Raw genomic sequence first — 25,557 nt, forward strand, 5'->3', positions numbered from 1 at the left:
GTCGTTCCTGAAAGTCGAGAAAACTCTGTTGCTGACTTTGCTAATTGATGACAGAACAGCTAACAGCATCAACGTCTCACCAAAACTTCAACACAAATGTCGAAATTTTCAAAACTGCCAAGTAGATTAGAGCTTTAAAATTTATTTGGAAACTTATTTTAGCAGAAGCTAAGTGCGCTAAATGTTTTTAAAGTTAGCGGAAATGTTAACGTGCTAAAAAAAAAAACTAGCTTCACTACTAGCACGTTAGCAGACGTTTTCCGACGTTCCTCCTCAAACGGTCAGCTGCCAAAGTTCAAATCAGATCTTTGACGGATCGTCAGCCAGAAGTGACCGACCGTCCGTCTCCGTTTGGTTTCAGCGAAAGCTTCGTTTGGCGCTGAGGGTCAGCTCCACACCGTGATAGAGAAGAGTCCGGAGAGCAGCCCCACCACCAAGCCCAGGCAGGGCGCCGGCTTCTCCCAGCCCCCGTCCCCTACCGGGCCCTGCTCCCCGCCCAGCCGCCTCATTCTTCCTGCCAGCGTTTACCCGGTTCCCCAGCCAGAACCTCAGTACGCGCAGACGCCCAGCTCCGGTCCCGGTCCATCTGGAGTCTACACGGCCCTGACCAAGGAGAGCAGCCGGCAGCAGGCGGTCCGGGACGAACGGACGACAGAAAACGGCCACCAAAGCGTCGGATCCTCACCGTATTCCCGCTCCTCGTACTCCGGACCTGGATCCGGACAGCTCAGGTCCAGACTGCCCGAGGCGGACAGGTGACCTTTGACCTTATGTACCGACTCGTTTCCTGGTTTTGGATGTTTCTGCTCGTATTAACGAAGCCTTGTGTCTGCAGTTGGCACCAGCACCCAGAGTCGAACGCTGAAACCCACAAGCAGCACCTGAAAACCTCTGGAGGCGGTTCTGAGGGTCCGACTGGAGCCCAGAGATCTTCCAGGAACCTCAGCCAGAACTTCGATGATTCTCTTCTGAAAGGACGGCAGGAAGAGCAGAACCACGAATTCAGGATTACCCCGGTCCACTCGGTCCCAGACCTCAGAACCGCGTCCACACAGGGGAGGAGCGAACCCAGAGACAACATCCGGTACAGCTGCTCTCGTTCTGTAACCACAGGGGCCCAAACGCTGGTCCGGGGGCCGTTGGTGGCCCTCTGAATGATTTTATCTGGCCCTCAACTGCAGTTAAAACATTATGCAAATTTGTTCCATAAATGCAGGAGACTTTTAATTTGTAATCAGGGTAAAAATTATTATCAATGTAATTTTCTCACACAGGAAAATATAAAATACAAAACAAAGTATTTTGTATTTTTAACAAAGTTTTAACAAAAAGTAAAACCAAGTTTATCCAGAGACTTTTCCTTTGCTGCACCAAAATTAGCTTTTATTCTTTCCAAACTTGGCTAAATATACCAAGAGTTTGAAACAAAGTGACCAGAAGCTGTTCTTACTTTGATTTATTCAATCAAGTCCAAAGAAAACTAGAAACTTTTCTTTGAATACAGCAAACGTGCAAAATCTGCTAGAAAAAGAAGTAAATTTCTGTCACAAAACTTTGACATTTTGAGTAATCTCAGAAACAAAAATCTAATTTTTAGGTTAGAAATGTTCTACTAAAAATAATTTTCTAGAAAATTTCCAAGCTTTTTGAAAATTTCTGACATTAATCACAAAATTTCAGTTTTTGGTAGAAATTTGTTCCTTTTTTTCCATCTTTAAAGCTCCAATCCACCGTCATAAAAATCCATTTCTACTTATTTGGATTTACTTATTGATTTTGGATCGGGTTTTTTCCTTCCTGCAAGCCGTTCATTCTGATGCTGTACGTCTCTTTAGACCCAGAGACCCGCCCATCGTTCAGTCAGAACCGGCCGGATGGACCCGGGTCGCCCAGGGTCAGGTACCGCCCAGCTCAGCGCCGCATCCATCCGCCCAGTGGAGCCACAGAGACCCGGACAGCGATCACCCTCTGACCCGCCTGGAGATCGCCCTGGCCGAGGTCCAGCGCTGCTCCGTTCCCGACGGCCCAGACGGCGGCCAGAGTCCGGCCCGCAGCCTCTCGGTTCTGGAGAAAGTCAGTCACTTTGAGCGGCGGAGAGACGGAGGGAAGCTGCGCAGCTTCAGCACCAACTCCTACTGCAAATCCTCCCATCTGGGGGTAAAACCCAAACTCTCCCCACCGCTGCCTTTCTGCTCCCAAACTCTGATTCTAAGCTTTTCATTTTCTGGTTCTGGCCCAGATGAGCGATAAAGGTGGCAGTTCCCCCTGTGGAGCGGAGGACCTCAGAAACATGCTGGAAAGAAGCACCAAGGGAACCAAAGCCCACAGGACGATGAGCTACAGAGGAGGCGGCAATGAGTACATGAAACACAGGTACGGAAGCCTGGATGGACACAAAGCAGCAGCACTGCTGTTGGGTTCAACCAATCAGCAACAAGGAAAATAACTGGTGCTTCTTGATTGGCTTCTTTCAGATAGCATTGCTAGCATTAGCTTCCCAAACTTTCTAATGTTTTACACGTCAGTTATGAACATTTAGCAAATAAATGAAAGATGGACGTTGAGAAGTTTTCCACTTCTTTATTTCTTTATTTCTTCTATTGATCTCAAATTATACTGACCTAATTTTTACAACAATTTTTACTCTGTCAATTCTTCCAACCGTTTCTATGGACGATGAACAACAACTGGAGGGCAAAAAGCTGCTAGCTAACGATGACTAGCATTGGTATTAGCTGTTAAGCTAACAATGTAACACGTTAAATCTTAAATGTACGTTTGATATATAAAAGAAAAATGGATGCAGTGCTTTGCTACTAATTGTCAACAATAACATAACTACAGATAACAAGGTCAGGAAAACGTTTTAATTAAGAAAAAATAGCGAGGGAGAAAGAAGTAGCTCAGTTATGCTAGCTTGACTATGATAACTGTAGCATGTAGATGTGCTGCGGGATTCGGTGAGTTTTGATTCAGTTAAAAAATGTAAATAAAGGCGACCAAAACACCAACTCTGACAGATCATCAGTAGAGCAGGTGTTTAAATTAGCTAATCTGTCACCGCTGTGTTAGCTTAGCTAATAGCAGCTTTAGCTAACCTACCTCAGAAAAATAAACATCAAGCCTAAAAGCTGTAAAATACTGTAACGGACTGAATGATCTGTTATTTGTGTGGAAAATGCTTGAGTGTTTTTCAGTGTTGAATTCTCATACATAAAGTGGCGTTGTTGTCAGTTGCCATGGCAACGGATCTGCGTGTAGCTTAGCCGACACAAAGAGTGGAAAGACGTGTTTTTGAGTTATTCTTTAACGGGTTTTTCTGCGTTATTTTTCCCTCTGCTGTGGCTCAGTGCACTGAATTATTAATCCCAACGTCTCCAGGTTTCATTCAGTAACAGACGGCGAGTTAAACAATCGTCTTTCTGTCCTGCTGTGTTGTGGGTTTGCGTTAAATTCCCGGATGTAAATTTAACGACACCCAGCAAGTCACGTCTCTAACAAAAGGCTGTTAAATAATTTCTGTTTGGGCTTCAGGCTTCCAGCCGATCCCGTCTCAGCGCTCCAGAGAAGCCGCAGCAGCTTCCAGCTGGACGGATCAAAGGACGGAGACGTCAACAGGAACTGTCCTTATCGACCCGAACCCCAGGAGACGGACGACCCCCTGCTGGACAGGTCAGATCCCTCCCAGAGGTCAGCCCTCCAACATGTCTGCTCCTGTCCTGATGTTTGGTACTTCTCCAATCAGATCTTACAGGGATTCTGTGAAAGACGCCCAGCCTACCGTCCTTCGCTCCACTTCTTTCAGACAGAGAGACCTCAGCTCTCCGCCTCCCGTCTTCTCCGGCCCTCAGCCGTTCCCCAACCCTGCTAAGTACAACTCACTGGAGAAAAGAGGCCCAAAGACGAAGCCCAAACCTCAGGGCATCGTCATGCCACCAGTCACTTCCCCTCACACCCCGAAGGAGAGGCATGCGGTCAGCCCCGATGACGGAGGCCGGAGCCCGCCGCCGCCGCCGCCGCCACTCCCCAGCGTGCCTCCGGTCGGGCCGCCGGCTCTGACCAGGATCTGCGGCCGCAAGCGTCTGACGGCCGACCAGAAGAAACGTTCGTACTCCGAACCAGAGAACATGAACGAAGTGGGAGTTTCTGATCCAGAAACAGCTTCCCTCTTCCGACGAGGAGGAGGTAAAAACATCTGGGTCGAACCGTAACACCTCGCTTCCTCAGTGGGGAGCAACGCTACCTGGAAGGCTAAGCTTGCTAATGCTAAAGCGCTAATCATAAACATGAATCCAGCTAAGACTAAAGTGCTACACCAACATGGTATTTAGCAGAAGCTAAAGCGCTAATTATAACCATGCTGATGCCCACCATGTGTCTATGACACCGTAGTATTTATTCAGTTGAAATTTTACAAAACAGCCAATTAGCACTTTAGAATTTATAGGTAAAATTAATTCAGGGGGATTTTTACAAACTTAGCAGAAACACTAGTAGCGGATCAACATATTAGCAGAAGTCTGGCTACATCTGGTTTTACTGTTCATTGTCTAATCCCTGCTGTTCTTCCAGAAACTAGCGTAGCAGACCGTCGGAAGATGTTTGAGCTTGCAGCGAGCCACGTTGGCGCCGGACTCAGTCAGGGCGCCGTGTCGAGGTCGGACCTGCGGCAGCTCCGCCAAGACGCTCTGGTTGAGTACGTGGAGAGGAAGCGAGGGATCAGGAGGGACGAGGCAGGGCTGAGGACTGGATCCAGACCTCGCAGCGCTTACTTCCACCCTGAACAGGGCTACCACACAGGTCAGAGCCGCTCAGGGTCGTCCAGTTTGGTTCTGAATGACATGACAGAGACCTGATGACATTTTTGGCTTCTCCTGTTGGACAGACACCTACAGCCTCTCGTCCACCTCCAGCATGCTTTCCCTTCAGGACCCTGGTCCGGATCAGGGCGTCCCTGCTCTGGGATCTGACCGTTGGAGCCTCCAGTCCAACCTCTTCTACCCGGGCAGGGTGACCACACCCAGACCTCCAGCTCAGCCGATCCCTGGGTAACCGATCTCTGACGTAACCAATCTCTTTTCTTAAATGAACGTTTTTAACCCATTTCTTGGTTTTTCTTCTTCTCTCCAGTCTTGATCTCCAAATCAGTCCAGATCTGAACCCTGAAGCCCGAATCAACAGACACAGTCAGTCCGGTACCAGAGACTCGAACATAAGTGAAGACCGGCAGATCGCTGAGCCTCAGTACAAACCCGGACTCTCCACGAAGGTCAACGAGGCGTTGCAGAGGGTCGGGTCGGTCCACCGGACCGGGAGGTCGGCCTCTGCTGAGGATCTGCTGGAGCGTTTAGAAAGCAAATACTCACCTCAACACATTCGCTCTCGCTCGTCCCCGACCGCAGACCAGCTCAACCAGGTAATCCTGAACCGATTGGACCGAGGCGGTTCCTGGAGTCAGAAAACTGACCGACCTTTGTGTGTTTCAGAACTTAATTTCAGGGGAAATCAAGAGTTTCGATGTTTCCTTCTCTGAATCTGGACGATGTGCTCTGGTTGCAGACCGGTACGGCTAATCTGCTTTCACACGACACAAACCGCAGTTCTAGCCATTTAAACTCTATACGCAGTGTCTGCAGACAGTCGAGATTTCATAGTCAAGCATTCTGACTGTCTTTATTTTCACTGTCTGAGTGGATCCTGGTTAGCTTGGTGAGCTAGTTGGGCTGGTGGGTTTACAAAAAATGTTTTAAAATCTAACTAGATGTTTACTAATCAGATTCCTGTTGGACTGATTTTATATTTAAAGATGTAAAATAATTAACATTGAAATTTTATGTTAAATTTTTATTTTTTACTTATTTGTCTTTTTGTGTCTCTCAGACCTGCAGACAGTCACAGATCAACAGAGTTCAGTTCTACTCAGTCAAACCGGTTCAATGAGAACTCTGACCGACCGACAACGCCTGCACAAGGTGAGACATCCAACCAATCATCCAACCATTCATCCATCCAACCAACCATCCGTCCATATTGAAGTTTATATCCAGCTGGATTAACTTTCTCCATCTTTAATTATAAAAAGCCTTTTAGAAATCTTTGGTCCGAACATTATTTAGTGTCAAAGTTTTTTTTTTAATCTTCTTTGTTTTCATTTGTATATTTTTCTTTCTTTCTCTAAATTCTGGCTCTTTTCTTTCCTCTAGACGTCTCTCACACCCCCGTCAGTCGTAGAGAGCGCCAGAGGAACGGCGAACGTCTCCGGGCCTACAGCACCTCCACCTTGGCGGCCTCCGTCGGCCTTCCCTCGCCCTTCTCCTCTCCCGGGAACCAGCAGGACGGCGGCGGCGCCGCGGAGTGGACCTCCAGCGAGAGGCTGAGCCGGGCCAACCTGGACGCCATCACCTTCCCGGGAATCGCGCAGAGCGGCGACAGACAGACGAGACGCAGCCTGAGCGACGGAACCCCAGAGGACGGACACCGAGGCAGAACCTTAAGCTTGGAGTTGACTGGAGAGATTTCTGAAAATACCAAACCAGTTTCACCAGTCACACCAGCACCGCCACCATACAGGAAGACCAGTGGGAGCTCCACTTCCTCCCATCAGTCTGTCCATCCTCACCTGTCCTCTCTGAGGATCTCTGAATCCAGCCTCAGCGGCTCCTTCGAGCAGCAGCCGCTGCAGACGTCGACAGGAAACCTTCAGGAGTTTGACGACGTCTTCCTCACCAGTCCTCCTCCTCTTCCTCCTCCTCCTCCTCTCACTCCACCGATTAAAGAGACGAACATCATGGAGGACGTCCCTCCTCTCCCTCCTCCACCACCTCCAGCTGAGATGGAAGCAGATCTTCAGTCGTTACAAAGGTTCGTTTCCAATCTTTCTTGAATCCAGATTTATTATTAAAACCTCAAAGTTCCTGATTGTTTCTCTGTTTTTTAGCTCTAATCCAGAAACGTTAAAAAACTCGGTTTCCATCCGGATGTCTTCGGCTCAGTCCGCTCCGCCATTAAAGCCACAGCCGTCCAACTCCACCGAGGACGTCTTCGTCTTCCAGTACCAGCCGCTTCCCAGGAGGGAGAAGTCACCCGAAGAGCTGAGGGTGGAGGCGCTGACTCAACAACTGGTTCGTAGTTCCACTCCAAGCCACAGGCCAAACAAACTAGATCAGAAAAGATAAAACCAACAAAGATAGTTCGTCTCTGCACAGATGATGAGTTTCCATGTCCAGAGTTCAGAATTAAGACCCAAAACCAGTTTAGACGTTTGATTGGGAACCGATTCCAACTAGAACCTCTAACTGTCGCTGTTGGTTTGAGGAGGAGAAGAACTTGAAATCGATTTTTCTTCTTCTTTCTTCCACCACCAGCATTGACAGCTGGACAGTTTCTTGGATTTAAATCTTATCTTGACTCCAAACATTTGATCCTTTGACCTTTGACTCGTCCATGTTTGACTCAAGACCTTCATTTTTGGTCTTCACTCTGGACAGATAAGCACCGTTATCATTAGCATTAGCATCGTCCTGGAGGTTTCTGGGTTGTTCCTGTTTAAATGGTTTTCTTTCCTTTAAGAGTCACAGTTTGACTCAGTTTATTAAATTTCATCACAAATGAAAGATCCAACAGAACTTTAACTTTGTGTTGGTCTTTCCAAGCACCAGCGTGTTTTACAGTCAAAAATTGCATTTGCTAGCTTAGTAGCACCTAGCATACATCATCTACCGGGATCCATTATACAAGAAACAACAGAGCTAAGCATTTTTAAAGTGATAAAACTAAACAGCCTACAGTATTTTTACAGTGTGGTTTTTATAAATGAATGTTTCTCATATAAAGTCTGTTGTTCCAACAAATCGTGGATCCCTATGAACTTCAAAAAGTGCATAAAAGTTGAGTCAATGCCAGAAAAATAAGAAATTCTGCCTGTTGATGTAAATAAAACTGTTGTTTTTAGATAAACTAAACAATTTGAATGTTTTCTTTCTGATTAATAATGTAATTTCTTAAAACTTTATAATTTTTTGGTTAACTATATCAGAGTGTCATCAGCGTAACATCGAACTCCACATTGTGTTTTTCTGGTATAACCCAAAATAATTGTAAGATTCAAAATGTTGTTAGCCACATTAATAATAAAATAAAACTTCAAGCTAACCTACACTATAAAAAATATTCCTCCCCTTGGATGTTTTACCCCTTTTGTTTCTTTTACAAATCAGTCATGATCAACAAAATGTGACAAAAAAGTTTTATAGAAAAACCCTTTAATGCCAAAATAAAAACTGATTTCTACAAAATAATGACTATTAAATTAAAATATGTAAGAAGAAATAAGTGATTGCATAAATATTCACCCCTTTAAAGTGAACTAATTCAACAAAGGTCCAGCTAATTGGCGCTAGTAGCTTCAGAATGAGTGGAAGAGTGATTGTAGTTTAAAGTAAAAGTCAGGGGATGGATTTTAAAAATCTCCATGGCCCTGAATATGTGACAGATGTAACGAGTCACTGAATGTAAATGATCTACTTCTGGTGTTCAGGTGCTGCAGGATCCCTCTCTGGCGCCCCTGCTGGACACCTGGGGAGGCGAATGCACTATGAAGCTGATGGAGGAAATCTTTTCTAACGGCAGCCTGACTGGTGGAGCACAGGGCAGTTCACTGCCGGGTCAAAGGTGACCTACACTCTGAACATTATCTGAACTAGTTCTCCTCCTTTAATCCCCATTAATGAATCATTAACTGAGTAATAAGAAATAAATATATATTATATAACTCTCTAAATCGGTTTATTATTAATACAATTAGCTATTAACTGCAATATTTTCACCTGTAGGATATAAAATGGTTTTGGTCAAAGGTGTAACGTTTTAAACAGAGGGTTTAAATTTGACTTTCAAAATAAAGCTAATGTATGTAGCTCACATAAGAATTTAAATATTTAAAATAAAAAGTTTTAGATTCAAAATAAAGTTAATGTAAATTATTTTTTTTAATTAACTTAAAGATTTGAAACTGAAGTTTTAAACCAGAATTTCAAAATAAAGTTAATATTGCGTTTCAAAATAAGAGTGTAAATATTTTAAAAAGAGGTTTTAATTTGGATTTTTAAAATAAAGCTAATGTGTGCTCCTCAAATATAAACTTAAATATTTAAAAGACAAGTTTTAAGTTGAACTTTCAAGATAAAGTTAACAAATTATGTTTAACAAATTAACTTAAAGATTTGGATCTGAAGTTTTAAAATAAAGCTAATATTACACTTTAAACTCAAACTTAAAACGCTTTGATAATCTTCAAAATAAAAGATGAAACAGTAAAATAGACGTTTTAACTTGAACTTTCAAAATAAAACTAATAGATGCACTTTAAACTAAGAGTTAAAATATGTAAAACTGAAGTTTTACTTCAAAATAAAGATAAAATAGTTTTAAACAACTTAAAGAAATGGTTTACCTGAGACTTTCAAAATAAAAGTAGCAGTTACTGAGAGTTTAGTTCTGGTCTAATTTTAGTCAGGTTTTGGAAAAAGGAAACATTTATCTCCCAACCTGCTGACAGTTTCTGGTCTTATCAGCTGGTGAAGAAGCAGAAGGAGAACAATATGGACGCCTGAAGAGTCGGAGACGTGAAGTTTGTTTTTAATGAACTCGGTGTTCAGAGGAGGAATGTCTTCTCATCGGAAACAATAACAATCAGGACGCAGAGGCTCACAGTTTCATTTACTGCTGCCAAGTCACAGATTACAGGAGATGAAACCTTCTTCTCTGGAGGGGATACCGTGACGACGCTCCGCGGGCGGCGAGGTGACCTGGAGGTCACCGTCTGTTTATGAGGTGGCATCAGCAGGAAAGACCAGAATAACCAGATTATCGTTTCCCAGCAGCTGAATATCCACCTTTAACCAAACTCCGAGTTTCCTTCAACACTTTCATGCTCAGTGATGCAGTTTGACCTAGAAATGACCCCAAATCAGCACTAAAAAAACTCACTTTGTCTCTTTGAACAGCGAGTTCAAACGGAGGCCTGGTCAACACTGACACCTAGCGGCCACACGGGAGAACTGCGCGAATTTGATCCATATTAACATTATATTGTAAATAAACAAATAAATGCCTCCATCATTATGCCATCAACAATTAAATATAAAAAAATATTAAAATGTGCATTTATAAAATAAATTACAGCCGTGAGAACATTTTTTATGATTTCTTTCTTTGGTTTTGAATGTTTGTAAATGTTTCAAACTATCTTAAAGTATAAGACAAAGAAACGAAATGAAATGTTTAAATGAAGGTGTTTATTATCGGAAGGAAACAAATCCTAATATTAATATGTTTTGCACATAATAAGTTAAAGTTTTACTCTTAATTGTGATTTCTAATTTTTAAAATCTGTATTTTAAAAAATATTGAAACATTTTTGGGGCTATTTATTAATTGTTTGTATTTAAAAAAAATTAAATAATAAATTATTTATGAGATAGATTTTTAATTACTTTCTTTAATTTCAAGTTATAGTTCATTTTTTTCTGTCTTCAGGGGTAAAAATCTAGTTTATTATCAAATAAAATATATATAACTAAATATTATTTAGCAGAAAATAACCTGCAGTTGTGTGGAAACAAAAAATCTAAATTATTTTCTATTTTATGCATATGTTCAGGTTATTTTCTGGATTATTGATGTCTTTATTTCTCTTGTCCAGGACGCAGGCTGGCGACTGTGGTCAGAGTTCGGACCAAACGAAGGAAACGGATGTTGATGAAGACGAGAACGACGTCAACACCAGGAAGGTAAACATCTCACTGTCCAGCAACAGCAGCTAAAACACCAAATAATCCTCTGGAGAAGTTTCTCCTAAAACGTATTTTAATTAATGAACAAAAACCAACAGGAAATCTCACCTGCAGTAACCTCCGTTCAACCCACAGGGGGCAGCACTGAGATGGTTTTAGGCCAAAAATGGGAGAATTAAAATGAATATTTATACAAAAATATCAAAAATTGCTCAGAAATATAAAGATACAATCCTCAACACACAATTAATACAGTTTATCTGCAAAAAACTAGATTTAGTGATTAGTTACTCTTAAAAAAATCAGGACAGGAAGATCAGAAAAAACCAAACATTCATGACTGATGCAGATATAGTGACATGGTTATTAAAAATTTATTATATATATTATATGATAATAAAAGTATTGATTAAAATCACAAAGAAATAAAATAAACCTATAAATCATAAAACATTTAGAATTAAAGGGAAAGTAAGATGTGAAAGTATAAAAAAATAGTTTGAAATAATCTAAAAAATCTTGTTAACTGATAGTTTCTGTTCTGATTATTAATATTTATTGAAGGGAAATTTTGTTTGCAGTAAATTTTATTTAAGGTTTCGGTTTTCTGGGGGTTTTATTTCAATTTTAATTTAGATATTTCAAATATCTTCCAATTCCAGAGTTCAGAGTTATTTTAAAAAATCAGAGCTTATTAATCTTTGAATGAGTAAACTTCAATTATTACATTATTATCATTAAATTAGTTGAAAATGGTCTCAACAACAACAATATTGACATTTTGTGCAGTAATTACTTTGGTCATTTATTGTGTAAAACTTTGTTATCATGACAAGTTTAACAGCCACCAGCCTGAGGAATCTGGAGAGTTCAAAGGTCAAAAGCAAATCAGATAATCAGCATGAAGCTTTAAAAACAGTAAAACAGTCTGAAGATAAATTATTTAAACACCAAGAGCTGAACAAACCACGGGGTGCACTTACTTTCCCTTCCAATTCAGAAACTCCTGTTTCTCTACGTCTCAGACTGATGGGTGGAGTTATTTCCCCCACATCGTTTAAAACGAGGTGATGTTTGTCCTCCTGTCCACCAGGGGGAGCTGTGTGAGGCCCTGCGGCGCTGCGTGGCGGCGATGCAGCGGGAGAAGGCGGCTCTGGCGGAGGAGCATCGGCGCCACCAGGCTGCGGGCGCCGGCATGGAGGCGCTGATCCAGCAGCAGCTGAAAGCCAACGAGAAGGAGAAGTACAGCATGTTCATAGGTAGGCAACCCGCAGGGAGAGGTCAAAGGTCAGAGCGGGGTCTGATCATCGCTGTTGTCTGCAGGAGACCTGGAGAGGATCGTCAACCTGCTGCTGTCTCTGTGCAGCCGCCTGTCCAGGGTGGACAAGTCTCTGCTTTCTCTGGACAGAGACGGAGGTTTGACTGAAGACGCTGCTGAGGAGAGGGTGAGACATACGGCAAGCTGTCCACGCATTTAATGATTGACCGGCCGGTCCGCAACTCAAATATTCAGCTAACAGATATTTCTCTGCTCCTCCTCTTCCTCAGGACTCCCTTCATCACAAGCGTTCGCTGCTCCTTCGTCAGACCGAAGACGCGCGGGAGCTGAAGGAGAACCTGGACCGGCGGCAGCGCACGGTCACCGCCATCCTGACCGGCTACCTCACCGAAGCACAACTCCACGACTACCGCCTCTTCGTCAGCGCCAAACCCTCGCTCCTGATTCGCCAGCGCCAGCTCGATGACCTCATCCGGCAGCGGGAGGAGCAGCTGGCGCGACTCGCCGAGAGCCTGCCGCCAAGCCCCGCCCACTCCGTCAGGTCCACTGCCGTGACATCACTGTGATGTAACGAGATAGATCCACACTTCGATATCTATTTTTTTATCCGACTGTCCTTAAACAACTCAAACGGTGCTTTCAGGGACCCGAACAGGTCCGTTTGTTCAGGACTGGACAAAACGAGCAGAACAGAGTCATCTGCAAAGAATCGAACTTTCAGCCACGTTTTCCAGCGAAGGCGTCCATGAAGCGGCGTCCATGAAACGGCGTCCATGAAACGGCGTCCATGAAACGGCGCTCTGCCCCCGCACATGTACAGCCAGCCTGCAGGGAAACGGATCGCTCCCAAACCCGAAGGACTGAGATGTTTCCCACAAACCTTCCAGCACATTCTCCCCAGGAGGAGCGTCTAACGCCAGCACCGTAACGCCGCCACCGCTCTCTTGAACGCAGCTCGTCGCACTTTGTAGCAGTCTGACCACTGTTTCCACCCGACCACTTCATGGCTGAACGCTCGCAAACCGGCAGGAAAACCGGGAAGAAACTAAACCTGCCAGCTTTTTAACATTCACCGTCACACACTGGCATGTTTTAGATGTTTTATAGCCATTATCATCACCTCTAGCAGCAAATTCTGGTCCCTTCTGAAGAGGAATTATAAAACGGTTCCCAAAGATATTTAATTTTGTACAACGGGAAACCCTGAGCCCAGAAGGATCTTCACCTCCAAGAGGGATTTTCCCACAATCTGGAAAATCTCAGAGAAAACCAGCAGAGCAGCGACTGACTTGTTGAAACTCCTCCGTTTTCATCCAGCTGTGAAACGACTTTCAGAAACACGACTCCGTATTTAATCTCCGCCTGAAGTTTTTGTTCAATAAAAGCACTTTTTCAGCTCAGCCTGTTCCTGTTTCTTTTATTTTTGTTAAAACTTGGTTATAAAAACACAAAAAATTCTGTTGGTACCAGTTTTTACCCTGATTACAAATTCAAACTTTATCTGCATCCAAGGGACAAATTTGGATCATTTCTGATCGGTAGTCGGTGGCCGCAGAAAAAAATCAGTCCAAGGGCCACAAATGACCCCTGGGCCCCAGTTTGGACACCCCTGGTTTAAATTAGGATGAGTAAAATAATTAGCTGAACATAATCTGATCTTTATTTAAATGTTGTTTGAAGTAACTATTTTAGATTCTTATGAAATCATAAAATGGTGAGTTTGGATCCAGCAAAATCTAAATTTAAGCTCCAAACAGAAAATTAAAGGTTGTATCATAAAATCTCCTGAACTTTGACTTTCAGCAGCTTGTGACGGATCAATGTGTCCATTTTTATGTTTCTACTGTTTTATGTTGGAGATCTGACAAGTTAGAGAGCCTTTGGTTCCAGTTTGAAGGAAAATGTTACAGTTTTCACGCTGAGCTGATTTAACAGAAACCTGTGATTCCTACAGCAGAGGCAGAAACACGAGGAAAATACCTTCGTTTTGATTTTTAATGTGTTCATGTGGATATGAAATTATTACTAAGAATGCAGTTTAAATGAAAACTGAATGTCTGAATATTTCAGAACATGGAAAAACATGAGAGCGTCACTAATGTCAACATTTTGTGAAAAATTCAAACTGAACAGAGTTTCTATATGGAAATATGGGGCACAAATAACGATTTTCCTTCTTTTTTTATAAAAAGGAACATATTATTTCATAATATAAATAAAATATTTTATGGTGCTGCAGCACAACACAAATTAATATTTGATGACTAAAAACTGATGTGTGTAGCTGGTAGATTAGTGATATCGATAGTGTTAAATGTGTTTCTTTCTTGTTTTGACAAGAAATCACATGCTGATGATGAAGTTAGTGTGTAAATATTCACCTTATGGCACTTTCAGCACTCCATAGATGTCCAGGGACCGGATAGAAGTAGATCAATCAGAACAGAAACAAACTTTAAAGTGGCAGAAAGAAAAATTTGAGACCTGAATTGATACAATTTCTGAGAAATGTAGTTTTGTTGCAGAAATTTTAATTAATATTCCACAGTTTTTGAGAAAATGTTTCTTACTTGATAATAATACTATGAAAGCAGAATTTGATGAAGCAGGTGAACATATTGGACATCCGGGTCACCTGCTGGAACGCAGCAGGTGAGTTTGGGGTTAAATACCTGCGGTGGGCGGGGCTTAGTTGGGCTGACAGAAACTACTGCCCGACCTTTGAGACGGATCAGAACCTGGACGGAACCCAGCATGGCCACAGACTTCACTCAGGACGCGGTTCTGGTTTTCCTGCAGCGCTGCGGCGGCTCGGCGAGAAACACCGAACTGCTGGCCCACTTCGTGTCCTACCTGCGGGAAAATCCGGACAACGTCGGGAACCGAGATCTCTTCAAGAGTTTCGTCAACTCCGTGGCAACCGTGTCGAAGATCGACGGGGTGTCTACCGTGATCCTCCGGAAGAAGTACAGAGGATATGTTTCTGGTGACGGTTCGGGCAGAGACTCCGCCGAACCGGGTCCGGTCGGAGCCAGCTTGTCACCGGCGGTAAGCCTCGCCCCTCCGGGAGACACCGAGAGGAATCCCGCCCTGCCTGCGGCTGGGATCGTGGTGGAGAGCGGCGCCAGGCTGAAATACGGAGAAAACCCGAGTCCAGAACCCGTCCAGGTACGAAACCGGGTCCCAGAACTTTCAGAGATTCCTTATCAGAGCAAAACAGAGGAACAGAACAGGCTGGTTTCTGCTGCTGGTGCTCCAGCTGTGAGACATCAGGACTACATCCCTGAGCCAATCAGATGGCAGGAAATGCCTCAAGAAAGTTTTATTCCAGCCTCCACCAGGAGACAGGAAGGCCCCCATCAGGACCGCTTTCCAGAACCGATCAGAGGACAGGGCTATGGACCTAATGGAGGACATGTTGTCAACCACCAGGGCTACACACCTAGACCTACTGGAAGGCATGAAGTCCCTCAACAGGACTTCCCCCATATGCCCTCCAGAAGAGTGGACAAACCACATCAGGGAACCGTTCCTGAACCCGTCAGAGGACACATCGTCGGCCGTCAGGACCATGCCCCAGACCCCGGTGAAAGGTGGGATCCCCCAAATCAGGAAACCGTCTCGGAACCCAATAAAGGACGTATCGTCAGCCGTCAGGACCATGTTCCAGAACCCATCAGAGGACAGAAGACCTCTCATCAGAAACGCATTGCTGAACCCTTCAGAGGACATGTTGGTAACCGTCAGGACCTCTTTCCAGGACCCGTTAGGGGACAGCAGGTCCTTCATCAAAGTCCATTCCCAGCCCCCAACAGAAGATGGGATGCCCCACATCACGATCCAAGAGGATATGTGATTAGCCATGTCCCAGAACCCAACAGAGGACAGAATGTTTTTTATCAGGACCCCAACAGAGATCCTCTGAGAGGTTCTCAACCACCCACATCTCAACCACCAAGAGGACAGCAGAGCTTTTATCAGGTCCCTCAAAATGCAGAACACCTCAGGGGATGGGAGGTTCCTTATCAGGATCCCATTCCTGAATACCTCAGTGGACAGCAGGTCCCCCAGAATCTAGAGCCTCTCAGGGGACAACGGATTCCTTATCAGATCCCTCAAAATCCAGAACCTCTCGGGGGACAATGGATTCCTTATCAGGTCTCGCAGATACCAGAACGCTTCAGGGGACAGGAGATTTCTTATGAAGACCCTGTCCCAGAAGCCTTCAGAGGTCAGAATGTCTATTATCAAGATCCCATTCCAGAATACCTCAGTGGACATCAGGTCCCCCAGAATCTAGAACCTCTTAGGGGACAGCAAGTCCCCCAGAATCTAGAACCTCTTAGGGGACAGCAGGTCCCCCAGAATCTAGAACTTCTTAGGGGACAGAAGGTCCCCCAGAATCTAGAACCTCTTAGGGGACAGCAGGTCCCCCAGAATCTAGAACCTCTTAGGGGACAGCAGATGTCTTATGACCCTGTTCCAGAACATATCAGAGGACAGGAAATCTATTTTCCAGACTCCATTCCAGATTTACACAGAGAACAGAAGATTCCTTATCAGGATCCAATACCTGAATACTTCAGTGGTCAGCAAATCCCCCAGAATCCAGAACGTCTTTTGACAGCAGGTCCCCCTGAACCTGAGAGGAATATAGAACCTCTCAGAAGACAGCAAGTCCACCAGAATCTAGAACCTCCTAATGGACAGGAGGTACCCCAGAATCCAGAACTACATAGGGTACATCAGAAGAATCCAGAACCTCTTAAGGGACATTGGAACCCAAAGAGTCCAGAACTACATAGGGTACACGAGAAGAACCCAAAACCTCTCCAGAGACAGCAGGTCCCCCAAAATCTGGAATCTCTCCACAGACAGCAGGTCCCCCAGAGTCAAGAACCTCTTAAGGGACAGTGGAACCCAAAGAGTCCAGAGCTACATAGGGAACACGCGAAGAACCCAGAACCTCTCCAGGGACAGCAGGTCCTCCAGAATCTAGAACCTCACAAGGGACAGCATATCTCCCAGAGTCCAGAACTATGTAAAGTACATCAGAAAAACCTAGAACCTCCTAAGGAACAGCAGGTTCCCAAGAGTCCAGAGCTACATAGGGAACAGAAAATCTCCTTCCTGGATCTGGTTCCTGAATCAGATCCTGGACAGCAGAGTCCTCCTCAGGACCCAGAACCCGTTGGAGGACCTGAACCCGCTCCTCAGCTCCATCAGGCTCCGGCTCGCCGCCTCAGACACAGGCAGAGCTACAGATCAGCTGTTTCTCAGGATGACGACAAAGAGGAGGAGGATGTCCAGATCAGACGTGGCTCAGCAGGAGGTCCGTGGCCCCTGAACGTCCCTCTCAGTGATGTGGCGAGGGCCATGTCTGCCTCCTCACCGTGCGTCATAGAGTCCCAGGCTCCTCCCTCCTCCTCCTCAGGGAATAAGGTTCCTCAGATCTACATCCAGAACTCGGATGTTGAAGTTCCGGCATCTCGATCCCACTCAGAGTCCGGGTCCAGACCAGAACCTGGACCTGTCCCTGTGGAGTCCATGAGACGCAGTCTGCCTCTAGAAGCAGAGTTCAACACCGAACGCCTCCATGACAAACGTGCTGCTCGGACCTCTGAACCAATCAGGCCCAATCAGAACCAGAGGCTGTCGTCCAGTCAGAGCGACATCTTCGACCCGCCGTCAGACGTGAGATCCTCCGTCAGCGACTGGCCTCCGTCTGGGTCCTCCAGAACCCAGACTGGTTCTGGAGCAGGTATAACAGATTCTTTCTTCTTTCTGTTATCCAGACTTTCCTGGAAACTTCCGGACCAAAAGTTCTGCATGTTACTGTAAAAATATTTCATACAAACATAAAAATTCTATTCTGTCCATTTTCCCCATTAGCCACTTTAATTCCAGGATAACAGCCATTTTTCAAGATGGCCGCTGTTATTGCCATGTAATGTTGCATATTTTTATGACTTGTAAAATTAAGAGATTTTAGTTCTAAAATTAATTTTCTTTGGCAACCATCTTTAAAAATCTAATTATAAATATGATTTGTATAATATTGTCTATTAATGGATGATTTGACACCAGAAATATTAATTCATGATAAATTTGGGAAAATTTAGTTCAAAAACAAACCGTCTTTGACAACATGGCGGCCATTTTGAATTTCTCACTGGCTGATGTTTCTCTTCAAACAAGCAAAACCCTGGAAACGTCTGTACCGATGGTGACCTGTTGAACTCTTTGTTCATCTTCCAGATGAACCTGCGGTTTCGTCGACGTCGCTGGAGGTTCTGCAGGAGTCCAACAGAACCATGCTGGAACCTCCGGCCCGTCGCTCCATCCTGAAAATGTCGTTCCACCAGTCGATGGGGAATCTCTGCGACGATGATTCGCCTCCCAGCAGAAAGTTGTACCTGTCCAGCGACCATCTGAATGACCACCAGCAGTACGCGTCCAGAGGATCGTCCCTGAACCAGTCCACAGGTTGAGGAGGCAGAGTGCCTGTTATTGTTGTCTTCCATTTTTAATGTGTTTGGCAGTTTAGCATTAGCTTCTGCTACTTCTGCAATGTGTTTGAGTGTTTAGCATTAGCAACTAATACTTTAAAAAAATGTGTTTGGTGATTCAGATTTATTTTGTGAAAGATTTTTTATGTCTAGCATTAGTTTCTGCTATATTTTTATGTATTTAACCGTTTAGCGTTAGCTTCTGCTAGTTTTTAATGTGAGCATTAGCTTGCATATTTTTAATGTGTTTAGACAGGTTCTATTCAGGTTTGGTGCTGCACCAAATAATTAGGTCATTAAGTCTCTGGAGAACTGAAATACACAAGGAGGCCATGAAGCCGTTTCATTCCAGCGTTTTGTACCTGTGGCTCATCTAAAACCTGCAGGACAGCGACTGGAGTTTAACACCTGTGGTTTACTATTGAATCTAAAGTTTCCTCTATGTTGTAGATGAACTCTATGATGATATGAAGTCGAGCAAAACCTCCATCGACTCGCCTCATGTGAAGCTTCGCTCGGCGGCGGCTCGGCGGATGAGCAGCCGACTGAGGAACCGGATTTGCCGCAGCTTGGGAACCGACCTGGACCAGGAGGAACCCGGTGGAGGACCGGAGGACGCCAGACTGGAACGGCTGCACCGGATCTCATCCTCGCTGAGTCTTCCCCACCACCTGTCGTCCTCGTCGCTGTCGTCCTCCACCACGCCGCCGCGATGCCCCAGCCCCATCGCCTCAGAGGGCGGGAGGAAGGAATCCAGGAAGAGCCTTCACTCTCACAACGCCAGACAGGTTTGACTGACACACTGAACATCGGTCCGCTTTAATCCAACTACACTTTGGTCCGGTTCACACCCAAAACACTGACCTCAGTCTGGGTCCAGACTAAACTCTGGTTCAGTCTGAATGCATATGTGAACGCCAAGTGGACCATAGACTGCTCCAAAAGCAGGAAGTGGACTGCAGAGCAAGGAATTCTGGGTAAATACAACCCAGAATGCCCTGGGTTGTAAACAAACCGTTAGCCTAGCGCTAGTTGGAAAAGTTTTGAGAATTCCTTCAACCACTAAAATCTGATGCCTCTCCATTTTTATTTCCATTTGGGGAAGAAGGAAGTTCTGCTCTGCAACCAGAACCAGAACCAAACGTGGAGAAGCAGCATTCAGCTTCTATGCACCACAAATCTGGAACAAACTTCTGAAACACTGAGTTCCTTTAAGTCGAGGCTAAAACCAACCTGTGTAGAGTTACTTTCATTAATGAGAACTGGAACAACGATTGATTCGACTCTGAATTACAACTTTTTATTATTTTTCCACTGAAATATGTTTTCTTGTTTATTGTTGTGTGTTTATGGTGTAACTTTGAACTGCCTTGTTGATGCTAACAAACTGGATGTGACTGTCGCCAACAGTCTGCGATTCCTCTGGAGGCCCAGGAGCACGACTGGATGGTGAAGGCAGCGGCGGGTGCCTGGCCGGACGTCTATGCTCTGTTCAGGTCCGACTCCTCGCTTCTCAACCGGCAGGACTTCATCTCCGGCTTCACGGTTCTGCACTGGATGGCAAAACATGGCGACCACCGAGTCATCAACACCCTGAGGTGAGCCGACAGGCCGGCAGCGCCGCATTCTGGAGCCGGTTTCAGTTTGATTCTCTCAACGTCAACATGTTGATTTGACATTTCAATAGAAATGTTTCCTCAGCCCTAAATCTGCAGCTATAGATTAGCTTAAGAATCAATTATTCTATAGATTATTCAGATGATTAATAGGATTTAGAAAATCATTCTGAATGTTTTTCATTCAATCGCCTTTTTTTCTAGAAAATTTCAGTTTCATCACAATTTCAGATTTTTTTTTTCTACCTAATTTTTGATTTTTCTCCCAAGAAATGTTTTTTTCAGAATTTCAGAGATTGCGCTCAAAATTTCTGCCAAATTTCTATCAAAAATTTAAAGTAAATTTACAACTTTGCAAACTGAAAAATTTAAATTTTTTTCTAGAAAATTTCAGAAATTTTTACTGGCAAATATTTGACTTTTCAAACTCAGAAATTTCTTACCTTTTTCTAGAAAATTTAGGAGATCAATTTTAAAATGTGATTTTTTTTTTTTTCTAGCAAAATGTCTTTTTTTTTTTTCAAAGACATTTTCTTGTTTTTCCTCTAAAATTTCTCAGCTAAATCTCAAAATGTCTGTTCCAGCTACGGGGTGGAGCAGAAAGGCCTGAGCTTCGATGTGAACGCCAAGTCGACGGCGGGTCAGACGCCGCTCCACATCGCCGCCATGCACGGCCACAAAAACGTCATCCGGCTGCTGGTGAAGAAGCTGGAAGCCGACGTGAAGCTGAGGGACGTGGCGGGGAAGAAGGCCTGGCAGTACCTGAGCGACCGATCCCCGGACATCCTGGAGCTGCTGGCGGCGCCGCCCAAAGCCGCGCTGACCCGCGGCGCCGAGAACGCCGATCCGGGCTTGAAGCCGCCCAAGCAGCAGCGGAACCGCCTGCGCCACCACTTCTCCTCGGCCTCCTCCGGCCAGAGGCCGCAGACGCTGGCCGGCATGGTGAAGGTCAACAGGTCGACGTCCATCGCCGCGCTGCTGAAGCCCAAACCTCTGCAGCGGTTTTAGCAGAACCAGAACCGGTTTGCTGAACCGCCCTGCTGTTACAGACGTGTTCCTGCCTGCATCCCTTCACTCTGAACAGGCAGAACTTTTAGTTTGACTGTTTTTAATCTGGGTTAGCAGTTTATACATCAAGTCTCTAAAAACATCTGTTGATGTTTGGGTTTTATTCAAGTTGTGCTCTAATCACTGGAAACATGACAATAAACGACTAAAATCCAATTAAACATTTGATTCCAGAAAACTGACGATTAAACGCAGGAAAAGACATGAAAGAGTTTCTGCTATAAAATTATGAATAATATACATTAAAGAAACAGATCAAATTTATTATTAGCATATTAACATGATATTGATAGCATTTATGCTAACATTAGCTTCTTAGCTTATGTTTACTAAAGACTAAAGTTAGTTAATGTTTTCCAACATGCTAGCTTTAGCTAACATGGCTAAGTCATGAAATTATGTACAAAATAGAAAAAACTAAATGACTAACAATTAAATTTTAATTACAATGAAATAAAAATCCCAACAAATAAACATTTTAAATCATAAAATTTAATGTAAAAACCTGATGGTGGAAGTTTTCTGGGGCCTTTTATTGGATTTCATAAGTTATACATTTTTTCCTTCCACTTAATTTCCCATGCATTCTTAACCCATCAATGATTTTATCACAAAACTCGTTTTTTTAATGCTTTTGTATATTTGATTCTATTTTCCCAGGAACTAACTGTAAGTTTTCATTAAATGAATCCAGAATAACCTGGAATATGTTTCGTTTTGCGTTGATTTCATCTCTGTTGGCTTCGTTTGTTTATTTCTGTCTTGGTCTTTGTGGCGCCGCCCGTCCAGAACTGTAACATTTAGTTTCTGCAGCAGCTGAACACAGGAAGGATTTTTCCTCATGTTTCAGGCTGATGTGGGAGGAGAAACGGGGAAAAGTTCGCAGGTCGTCATGATCTCAGGTTTCACTCTGAAGACTCAACAAACAGACGAGGCTTTTTCTGATTTTAACTGATTTTTATACCAAAAATAATAAAAACATATTTACTAACATATTTAATGTCCCTTTTAATTTAGAAAGAGAAATTAATACCTGCTGGGTTTTAACATGGTTACTTTTATTTTTGGAAAAATACAAATGTGGCAAAACTTTTATTTTTGTGCTTTTATTTTGAAGGAATGCTTGTCTATAGTATTAATATAAAGGATAAGAAAAAAACTGAAAATGAATATAAATGTAATTAAACTACTTTTGTCACAAATCAGAAGTAATTGATTGGTCAGTGGGCGGGGCTAACTGACCAACCAATCAGAGGTTAGGGTTTAATCTTCGGCTGGTTCTGGTTCTGGTTCTGGTTCTGTTCTGCAGACGACCCTGAGCATCCTCATCATCAATCTGCTGCACAGCAACAAAGTGTCTTCAGTCAGAGGCCTTAATAGAAACGCTGCGCACAGACTGCTACAGGAGATGCTTGCTGCATCTGTAACAAACTCAGTGAGTTAAAGTTTATTTTATTTCAATAAAGTATTTTTGAATTTGAGCCCTAAAGAGTTTATTTTAAAAATGTTAACAATAAAATTAAATATTTTAGCATTTTATTATTCAGTTTAAAAAATAAATATTTTTATTAAATCTATATGCTGTAAGTTATTGAAATTATCTCTCCACATCAAAAAGATCTGATTTAGAAATATTATTTTAAAATATATATTTTATTTAATTGGGTGTTTATTCTTTATTTAACAAGTTAATTATTGATTGAAATTTAGTATTTTTGTGGAAACAAATCTGTGTTGATCTGTTGGCATTTCTGCAAAATTAGAACAAAACTTTTATTTTTATGGTGTTAAAAATGAAAATGTGAGAACTTCCTGATCTGGTTGGCTCAGAGGTTAGAGGTTCAATTCCTGGTCTTGGCCTGCAAATAAAATGATTATTTATGCTTAATTTGGTATTTAATGGGAGTTTTAAATTAAAACACACAAAGTTCATCATAATCAGTAAAAAATTCGCCGTTTATGTTGAGAAAAACATGATTTCTGCTTTAATATGATGTTTTTTTATCAATCTAGTTTTACTCCAGGACCGATTTGAGAATTTCAGCCGATATTCATGTAGAAAATCAATATTTTTATCTTTGTCACATGACCAAACAAACACCAGATGACCGACCCGCCAGACTCCGACTAAATAATTTATAATAATTAATAAACTTTGATTAAAAAATAAAAAAAATAGGCCCAGTACCACCTATATACCCGATAAAAATGTAAATTAAGTCACAATTTTACTTATTTTTTCCACTAATGTACCATATTATTTAACAACTAGATCAGATATGATTTAATAATAATAAATACTTTTTGTGTCTGTTTTGATAAAAACACTGAAGTGAGGCTGGATCTCCAGCTCGGTTCTCCGCCCTGATGTGATCCTGGCATGTTGGGTCAGGCTGTTTGCTCAGCGCCGTGTTGACGTTAGAAACCTGTTTTACACCAACGTGTCAAAAACAAATGAGTGAGAAAAGTTTCTGGTTTCAGTTTTGGCCTGAAGAATCGTGATGTAATTCTGCTGAAATAACCGGTTAACTGTTGATTCTGTCAAAATAAAACCCAGTTTTTAATGAAACACTGAGATAAAAAACAACAAACAATTAGAAAATATGAAATTCTTCCTGCAGGACAAACAGACTTCAAATGAGATTTAGACTGGAATGCATGACGAACTGCAGCTTTTCTGATAATCGCATCACTTTCCTGGAATCGATTCAAACATGAAACAGAGAAATGAGAAGGAAAAACTCCCAGGTTTTCCTTTTCTGGTCTCTGCAAGTCATGGAAAAGCAAAAACAAGCTGAGAAGCTGCTGAAACATTGAAACATTTGTGAAATTCAAACAATGAGAGGAATGTCGAGGCGTCATAAAAATCTCACTGAGACTTTTATGAAAATGTGGTCAGAGGAACAAACGCAGCAACCAGGAAGTTATCAGTTCCTCGTCCGACTTTGATAACTTTTTAAAACCAGAATGAGTCACTGGGGGAGGGAGGCTGAAAACAAACCTTCAGAAACAGTTTTTATTTCCTGAACCCTGTTGTTCAGTCAAATGTTTCATATCTTTATTTTCCTCTGCGCTGCTCTGAGATTCTCTGACTGATAAACCTGTTAAAAAAACCGCAGGCTGAAAGTATCTAACAAACACCTGGAACAAAAATGCTTAACGAGATCCGAGTGATTTCATTTCAGAGGAAAACAATCACAACATAACATGAGCAAAACACAGTGGGAGGCACGGCTAGCTAACAGGCTATAGCACAGAAATGCTACACCAACATATATTTAAAAGAAGCTAAAGTGCTACACCACCATGGTATTTAGCAGAAGCTAATGCTAACCATTTGCCAAACTTAGCAGAAACTAACACACTAATGTTAGTTTTTAGTAAATGGAAATGCTAAAGTGCTAACTTTAACCATGTTGCTGCTATGCCCACCGATAGCATAGCACATAGCATAGCACATAGCATTTTACCTTTATTGCAGCCAAATTTATCCAGATTTGTTATTCTGTAGCTACTGAACAGAATTTATCCTGAAAAATTAATTCAGGGGGAAGCTAGCTGCGCTAAATCTTTTTAAAGTTATTAAAAAATGCTAAAGCGCTAATAAAAAATTTAGCTTTGCTCTCATAGCAACAGTGGCAGAAATGTGGCCACCACTGTATTTTCATAACATTTATTTCATTCTGTAAAGTTTTATATCTGCTGCTGTAATGAAACGTGTTTCACTCTTTGGAGAGAACGAAGCTGCAGTTGTAAAAAAAACACACCTATTTAAAAATTCTGTCTTTTTTATACATTTAATAAAGTTATTGAACTACAAATAAAAATAAGTGCTTTCTGGAGGTGGGGAAAGTTAGCACACCCTCCCGCAGTAGCCAATTTTACTCTATTTAGCTGAAAGAACTTCATAAAGAAGGTTCAAGACTTAGAAGATCTGGGCTTTGACTAGGACATTGGTGAACCTACTGGTGTGTTTTGGGTCATTTTTCTGCTTCAGATTAGAGCCGCTCTGGTTCTGCAGCCCCAAACCATGACACTTCCACCTCCATGCTTCACAGTTAGTGTTTGGTTCTTTTACTGGAAGCTGAAACTACATTGATCCAAACGCGACCACATGCGCCATCTGGTGGCCGTTTTAGGTATGACAGCGTCTTCAATTTTAAATGGACCAAAATGAAGCTCAAGCTGGACTCTTCCTTTGTGTTTCTACCAAAGGTTTTTGCTCTAAAACTACTTTTAATGTTAGTTTTTGTCCTATTTAAATCAGAAGAAGTTGCTGAACTGGAGTTGTG

At 42.9% G+C, this 25,557-nt stretch overlaps 2 protein-coding genes across 12 annotated transcripts in view; both read left to right on the plus strand.

The window, feature by feature from the left end:
• The window catches only part of shroom3 (shroom family member 3), a 46,453-nt gene extending 32,981 nt beyond the window's left edge, over window positions 1-13,472 (plus strand). For all 4 annotated transcript variants that reach the window (XM_028025620.1, XM_028025621.1, XM_028025623.1 and 1 more), the window contains 18 exons: window positions 362-755; window positions 836-1,084; window positions 1,836-2,157; window positions 2,240-2,373; window positions 3,535-3,672; window positions 3,746-4,185; window positions 4,573-4,800; window positions 4,886-5,048; window positions 5,131-5,416; window positions 5,487-5,563; window positions 5,881-5,972; window positions 6,204-6,861; window positions 6,938-7,121; window positions 8,537-8,670; window positions 10,703-10,790; window positions 11,887-12,052; window positions 12,117-12,238; window positions 12,342-13,472. In XM_028025620.1, coding sequence (XP_027881421.1) covers window positions 362-755; window positions 836-1,084; window positions 1,836-2,157; window positions 2,240-2,373; window positions 3,535-3,672; window positions 3,746-4,185; window positions 4,573-4,800; window positions 4,886-5,048; window positions 5,131-5,416; window positions 5,487-5,563; window positions 5,881-5,972; window positions 6,204-6,861; window positions 6,938-7,121; window positions 8,537-8,670; window positions 10,703-10,790; window positions 11,887-12,052; window positions 12,117-12,238; window positions 12,342-12,638 — 4,172 coding nt within the window. In that variant the 3' untranslated portion in view covers window positions 12,639-13,472. The remainder of the gene's footprint in view (window positions 1-361; window positions 756-835; window positions 1,085-1,835; window positions 2,158-2,239; window positions 2,374-3,534; window positions 3,673-3,745; window positions 4,186-4,572; window positions 4,801-4,885; window positions 5,049-5,130; window positions 5,417-5,486; window positions 5,564-5,880; window positions 5,973-6,203; window positions 6,862-6,937; window positions 7,122-8,536; window positions 8,671-10,702; window positions 10,791-11,886; window positions 12,053-12,116; window positions 12,239-12,341) is intronic.
• Window positions 13,473-14,677: 1,205 nt separating this feature from the next.
• On the plus strand, window positions 14,678-22,260 carry sowahb (sosondowah ankyrin repeat domain family member B). 8 transcript variants are annotated; one of them, XM_028025635.1, is made up of 7 exons: window positions 14,678-16,917; window positions 16,954-16,980; window positions 17,047-17,833; window positions 18,331-18,558; window positions 19,032-19,369; window positions 19,992-20,179; window positions 20,782-22,260. In XM_028025635.1, exons 1-7 carry the CDS (start codon window positions 14,827-14,829, stop codon window positions 21,203-21,205), a joined length of 4,083 nt encoding a protein of 1,360 aa, XP_027881436.1. In that variant the 5' UTR covers window positions 14,678-14,826; the 3' UTR covers window positions 21,206-22,260. The 8 variants fall into 8 exon arrangements, with proteins under 8 accessions (XP_027881436.1, XP_027881434.1, XP_027881431.1 ...); XM_028025633.1 differs by having other exon boundaries at window positions 14,678-16,980; XM_028025630.1 differs by having other exon boundaries at window positions 16,954-17,833.
• Window positions 22,261-25,557: the final 3,297 nt, after the last annotated feature.

Source organism: Xiphophorus couchianus, chromosome 8 (assembly GCF_001444195.1).
Source record: "Xiphophorus couchianus chromosome 8, X_couchianus-1.0, whole genome shotgun sequence".
Taxonomy (NCBI): domain Eukaryota; kingdom Metazoa; phylum Chordata; class Actinopteri; order Cyprinodontiformes; family Poeciliidae; genus Xiphophorus; species Xiphophorus couchianus.

Coding starts and splice junctions, on each gene's coding strand:
- sowahb (XM_028025628.1), top strand. CDS start 14,827: ATGGCCACAGACTTCACTCAGGACGCGGTTCTGGTTTTCCTGCAGCGC. Junction 17,834..18,330: donor CCAGACTGGTTCTGGAGCAG/GTATAACAGATT, acceptor TTCATCTTCCAG/ATGAACCTGCGGTTTCGTCG. Junction 20,180..20,781: donor CGAGTCATCAACACCCTGAG/GTGAGCCGACAG, acceptor TGTCTGTTCCAG/CTACGGGGTGGAGCAGAAAG.